The following is a 6286-nucleotide window of genomic DNA, read 5'->3' as shown; positions in this document are numbered from 1 at the left end:
GAGGAAAGTCATCATCATGGCCCAAACCTGTTTTATGTAACACCTAGTAACACCTAGTAACACCTAGTAACACCTAGTAACACCTGGTAACACCTGGTACAACCTGGTAACACCTGGTAACAGTCGGTAACACAGTCGGTAACAGTCGGTAATTGGTAACAGTCCGGTAACAGTCCGGTAACACTTGGTAACAGTCAGTAACACTTGGTAACAGTCAGTAACACTTGGTAACAGTCAGTAACACTTGGTAACAGTCAGTAACACTTGGTAACAGTCAGTAACACTTAGTAACACTTAGTAACACTTAGTAACAGTCAGTTTAAAACAGACGCTGTAAAAACAGTCCCTCCATACCTTTGTCGTTGCCGCTGGTGAAGGCCCCCCTGAAGGCCCCTCCCCCGCCGCCCTCCCCGTCAGGTAGGTCTTCTAGGTGGAGCGTGGCGGTGGGGAGGGGCTGGCGGTACACCTGAAAGACCACACCCCCTTCTTTGTCCTCCACCGAGCGGGTCAGAACCAGACACAGCTCAAACAGGAACACATGGAGCTTCTACGGGACGACGGATACACAATGCATTCAGAAAGTATTCTGACTTTTTCCATTTTTTTATGTTACAGCCTTATTCTAAAATTGATTAAATTGTTTTTTCCTCCTCATCAATCTACACACAACACCCCATAATGACATCACAATACTCTATAATGACATCATGACATCACAACACCCCATAATGACATCACAACACCCCATAATGACAACACAACACCCCATAATGACATCACAACACCCCATAATGACATCACAACACCCCATAATGGGCATCACACTGACCTCCATAATGGCAATGCAAAAACAGATTTTTATATAATTTGTTTTGCTATTCCAATAAAAAATAACAAAGTTAAATATATGATCATAATTATTCGATCAGACCCTTTACTCAGATTTGTTGGAAGCACCTTGGCAGTGATTACAGCATTGGGAGGTCTTTCTTGGTATGGAGCTACAAGCTTGGCACAGCCTGTATTCTGGGGATTTCCTCCCAATTCTTCCTGCAGATCCTCCCAGCTCTGTCAGGTTGGATGGGGAGCGTCGCTGGACACGAGCTTATTTTCAGGTTTTTCCAAGAATGTTAGATTGGGGTCAAGTCCGCGGCTCTGGCATGGGCCACTCAAGGACATTCAGACACTGTCCGAAGCCACTCTCGCGTTGTCTTGGCTGTGTGGCTTACGGGTCGTTGTCCTGTTGGGAGTGAACCTTCTGCCCCCGTCTGGGGTCTGAGCCTCTGGAGCAGGTTTTTCCCTCAAGGATTCTTCTGTACTTTTTCTCCGTTCATGCGCTTTCCCTCGATCCCTGAACCTAGATGTATACAAATGGAACATATGCATGCGAGTATATTGAACATGGTATTAAGCAGTGTTATATAACAAAGCTATGTACTCATGTCATTCAATGTTGAAATCCTGACAGGTGTGTGTGTGGTGTGTGTGTGTGTGTGTGTGTGTGTGTGTGTGTGTGTGTGTGTGTGTGGTGTGTGTGTGTGTGTGTGGTGTGTGTGTGCTGTGGTGTTTGTGTTGTGTGTGTGTGTGTGTGTGTGTGTGGTGTGTGTCGTGTGGTGTGTGTGTGTGTGTGTAGCTAACGTGAATCTTCCTGGAGTATCGCCCTCTATAAGATGTTCCACCATACAGCTATCCTCAAACCAGACTCTGGATGCCTGACAAATAAGTAAGTCGTGTGTGTGTGTGTGTTTTGCATGTACACGTGCCTGCATGGCATGCTGTGTGCGCACGTGTGGTTGTGTGCCCACGTTTTGTTTGTCGTGTGTTCAGGCTTGCGTCTGTTTTGGATGTACTTGTGATCGTATGCTGTGATCGTCTTTTATATCCTTAGTCCACTATGTCATTATTTAGTCATTATGTCATTATTGGGTATTCACTGTCATTATTTAGTCACTATGTCGTGTATTAATTTAGTCACTTTGTCATTATGTCATTATTTGGGTCACATGTCATTATGTCATCTGTTTAAGTCACTATGTCATTATTTTCATATTTAGTAACTCTGTCCATTATTTAGTAACTATGTCATTATTTAGTTACTATGGTCATTATATCCACCATTTCACCGTATTACATTCCTCACTAAGATATTACATTGTGAGACAGCATATTGTATCAACCAATGGTACCCGCTTCCCTAGTAGTGCACTACTTTTGACCAGCACCCTATGACTATTCCTACGTAGTGGCACTACTTGTTGACCAGAGCCCTATAATAAACCCTTTCCAACGTAGTGCACTACCTGTTTGACCAAGAGCCCCATAACCCCTACTTCCCTACGTAGTGGCAGCTACTTTTGAACTCAGAGCCCGCTGGTAAAAGTAGTTAACAACTATGTAGGGACCGAGGGTCCATTTGGTAAACAGAGTGACTGTGTAATGACTGCAGCTGCATGTTAAGACCTCTGACTTACAATCCAGTCAGAACTCTATGAGTCTGTCAAAGGGCCTTAGTTTCAACTCAAACAATATGTTGAGACTGAGGGTTGGGAGGGATAAGAGACCAGAGGGGGATTAGAGAGAGACAGAGAGGGGGGTTTGGAGAGAGACGAGAGGGGGGTTGGAGAGAGACCGAGAGGGGGGGTTGGGAGAGAGACTGGAGATGGGGGGGTTTGGACAGAGACAGAGAGGGGGGGTTGGAGAGAGGACAGGAGAGGGGGGGTTGGAGAGAGACAGAGAGGGGGGGTTGGTAGAGAGACAGGAGAGGGGGGGGTTGAGAGACGACAGAGCAGGGGGGGTTGGAGAGAGACTGGAGGGGGGGTTGGAGAGAGACTGAGCAAGGGGGGGTTGGAGAGAGACAAGAGGGGGGGTTGGAGAGAGACAGAGGGAGAAAGAGAAAGAGAGAGAGGAGGGATAGATACAGCGAGGTGAGAGAGAACAGAGCGAGAGACAGACAAGAGAAGAGAGAAAACAGCACAGACAGACAGACAGACAGACATACCAGGACAGACAGACAGAACACGACAGACAGACAGAACAGACAGACAGACAGACAAGACAGACAGACAGACAGAACGACAGACAGACAGAACAGACAGACAGACAGACAGACAGACAGAACAGAACAGACAGACAGACCAGACAGACAAGACGACAGAGGAGGAGAGAGACGAGAATGAGAGACCGAGGAGGAGAGAGACCGATGAATGGACGAGAGAGGAGGAGAGAGACAGTGACAGACCAGACAGACAGACAGACAGAACCAGACAGACAGACAGACAGACAGAGACAGACAGACAAGACAGACAGAACAGATACAGACAGACAGCCAGAACAGACAGACAGACAACAGCCGAGACAGACAGACAGACAGACAAGACAGAGCGACAGACAGGACAGACAGAGAGAGACGAGAGACCGAGAGAGATCAATTTCCTGACCTGAAAACATACTCCCTCAGATCAATCTACCTAATGTCCTTGTCATTCTAGAGAGGCCTCTCACGAACCCTCTCCTCCTTCAAGTTGTCTCCAGTGAACACACCAAACAACCAGAATGTGTCCCAAATGAGGTTCGCCCTATCGGTCCCCTGGTCCCTAAAAGTAGTGACATATACGGCACACAGATTTGCCCTATGGTCCCTGGTCAAAAGTACGTGCGCTTAATGAGGGAATCAATTTCCCTATTAGTCCCTGGTGCAGGAAACGTAGTGTGCATAGATTTCCAATTTGGACACAGGACTGGGTGTTTGTGTGGGTGAAAGCCAGAAGTAGTTTAGTCCACATGCTGCTCCAGAGCAAAGATAACACACAGACTGTAGCTAATACATAGTCGTGAATATTAAAACCAGTTAGAACAGATACGACTGTAAGATATACATAGTGTGAATATTAACACCGAGTTAGACACAGATAACAGACTGTAAGATAATAACATAGTGTGAATATTAAACACCATTAAGAACAGATACAGATGTAGATAACTACATAGTGTGAATATTACACCAGTTAGAACAGATAACAGACTGTAAGATAATACATAGTGTAAATATTAAACGCAGTTGAAGCAGATGGTAAGGACAGACTGGTAGATAAATACATAAGTGTGATATTTAACACAGTATAGAGCAGAAATAACAGACTGTAGATACTACATAGTGTGAATATTAAAACCAGTTAGAGCAGATAACAGACTGTAGATAATCTAGTGTGAATATAACACCAGTTAGAGGTTTATAACGGACTGTGATAATATAGTGTGAAATATTAAACACAAGTTAGAACAGATAACAGACTGGTAGATAATACAATTAGTTGGTTGAATATTAACCAGTTAGAGGTTTATAAAACAAACTGTAGATAATACATAGTGCTGGAATAATTGAAAACGCAGTTAGGAAGCAGATAACAGTACTGTAGATCATAGCAATAGTGTGAAATATTAAAGGCCAGTTAGAACCAGATAACAGACTGCAGATAATACATAGTGTGAATATTAACACCAGTTTAGAACAGATACAGCAACTGTAGATTAATACATAGTGTGAATATTAAAACCAGTAGAACAATGAAAGACTGTAGATAAAACCATAGTGTGAATATTAAAACCAGTTAGAACAGATAACAGACTGTAGAGTAATGGACATGTGTGCAGATTAACACCAGTTAGAACAGATACAGACGTGTAGATAAACATAAGTGTGATAAGGTTAGAAACCAAGTGTAGAAAACAAGTAAGCAGGACTTGGTAGATAATACATAGTGTAGATATTAAAATCAGTTAGAACAGATAACAGACTGTGAATAATACATAAGTTTGTGAATAGTTAAAACCAGTAGAACAGATAACAGACTGTACGATAATGACTAGTGTGAATATAACACCAGTTAGAACAGGATAACAGGACTGTAGATGAATACATAGTGTGAAATATTAAAACCAGTTTAGAGGTTTATAACAGACTTGTAGATAATACGCTGTGTGAATAATTAAAAACCAGTTCAGGAGGTTTATAACTCGACCGTAAACTAGGATGCGGGGGTATTCCTACCCTGACTTTGCTGATAGCTACTTCTGAGGAGAAAATGTCACTTGAGGTTGAGTGTATAAATAAGGCGTGGGTCACACATCTGCTATTAGCGTACGTAGCACCATGGTCGACGTAGTATTCTGCGTGCTTCTTGTGTTTGCTTCCTGACTCTGTAAATAAGGTTCCTGTCTTCTCGTTGTTAATCATTTTCAATTGGTTTGAGTTATGATCACAATTCATTTTGGTTCATTTTTCATGTCGTCCTTTAGCCTCAATCTGTTATTTCTTTCTTCCTTCCCTGTCTGTTTTTTTTTCTGCTGTCCCTTCTTCTCTCTTTTTTATTTCAGCCGTCGTGAGGTTGTCTTTGTGTGGATTTGGCTCTGGTAAGGCACTGTCCAATCAGAATGCTTTTGTCCTCGACTCAACGGAACTTCTGAGTGGTTCTCGCACACGCGTTGTTGGTCTGTCTGTAGACGTGTAGGCACCCGCCGTACTAACACTGTACTGAACTAGGACTCTCGACCACACCTGGACTAACCGTGTTGACCTTGTGAAAATACTGTTTGTTTTTATTTGTGAATATCAGTGGTTAAATCCTTTACTCCTGGTTCATGTGTCATGTGATCCAGTAGTAAGAGTGAACTGTGGAGTTATTATGAGGATTTGGGGGGAAGGGAGGGGGAGGGAGGGAGGGAGGGAGGGAGGGAAGGGAGGGAGGGAGGGCGGAGGGAGGGAGGGAGGGAGGGAGGGAGGGAGGGAGAAGTCTATGACTGAGTCGCGTAGGGGATTTGGTGATAGAGGGATGGGAGAGAAAGATAGGTTTGAGAGGGAGAGGCAGAGGAGAGGAGAAGGAGAGCGAAAGGAGAGGAGAGGAGAGAGAAGGATGAGGAGAGGGGAGAGCGGAGAGGGGAGAGAAGGAGAGGAGGAAGGAGTGCAGGAAGGAGAGGGAGAAGGTAGAAGGAGACAGGGGAGAGTGAAAGGGCCCACCACAGAGAAGAGGAGAAGGCAAAGGGATGAAGTAGGGAAACAAGAGGAGCGGAGAGGAGAGATAAAAAAAGAGACGAGAGGGGTCAGGAGCATAATAATAAAGACAAAAAACTAATAACATTATATGGATGTTGGATTGGGTTGAGAAAAGAGCCGGGGGCTGGGTACAAAACAAATGATTATGGGTTGTGTTTTTCTTCTTAAAAAAAAAATAATATGTAAGTTATCTCCTTCTCTGCCTGAACAGTGTCCTACAAGGATGCAACAATCTAA

The 6286-nt window shown here is 44.0% G+C and overlaps 1 protein-coding gene across 1 annotated transcript in view; it reads right to left on the bottom strand.

Moving 5' to 3' along the window:
- The window catches only part of arhgef3l (Rho guanine nucleotide exchange factor (GEF) 3, like), a 26598-nt gene that overhangs the window by 5645 nt on the left and 14667 nt on the right, over positions 1-6286 (bottom strand). Inside the window, exon 9 of the mRNA XM_070440591.1 lies at positions 355-547. Coding sequence (XP_070296692.1) covers positions 355-547 — 193 coding nt within the window. The remainder of the gene's footprint in view (positions 1-354; positions 548-6286) is intronic.

The sequence above is a fragment of the Salvelinus sp. IW2-2015 genome, unplaced genomic scaffold (genome assembly GCF_002910315.2).
Source record: "Salvelinus sp. IW2-2015 unplaced genomic scaffold, ASM291031v2 Un_scaffold2701, whole genome shotgun sequence".
Classification (NCBI taxonomy): Eukaryota; Metazoa; Chordata; class Actinopteri; order Salmoniformes; family Salmonidae; genus Salvelinus; species Salvelinus sp. IW2-2015.
Note: the sequence above shows the minus strand (reverse complement) of the source record. Positions and strands in the feature narration are given on the sequence as shown.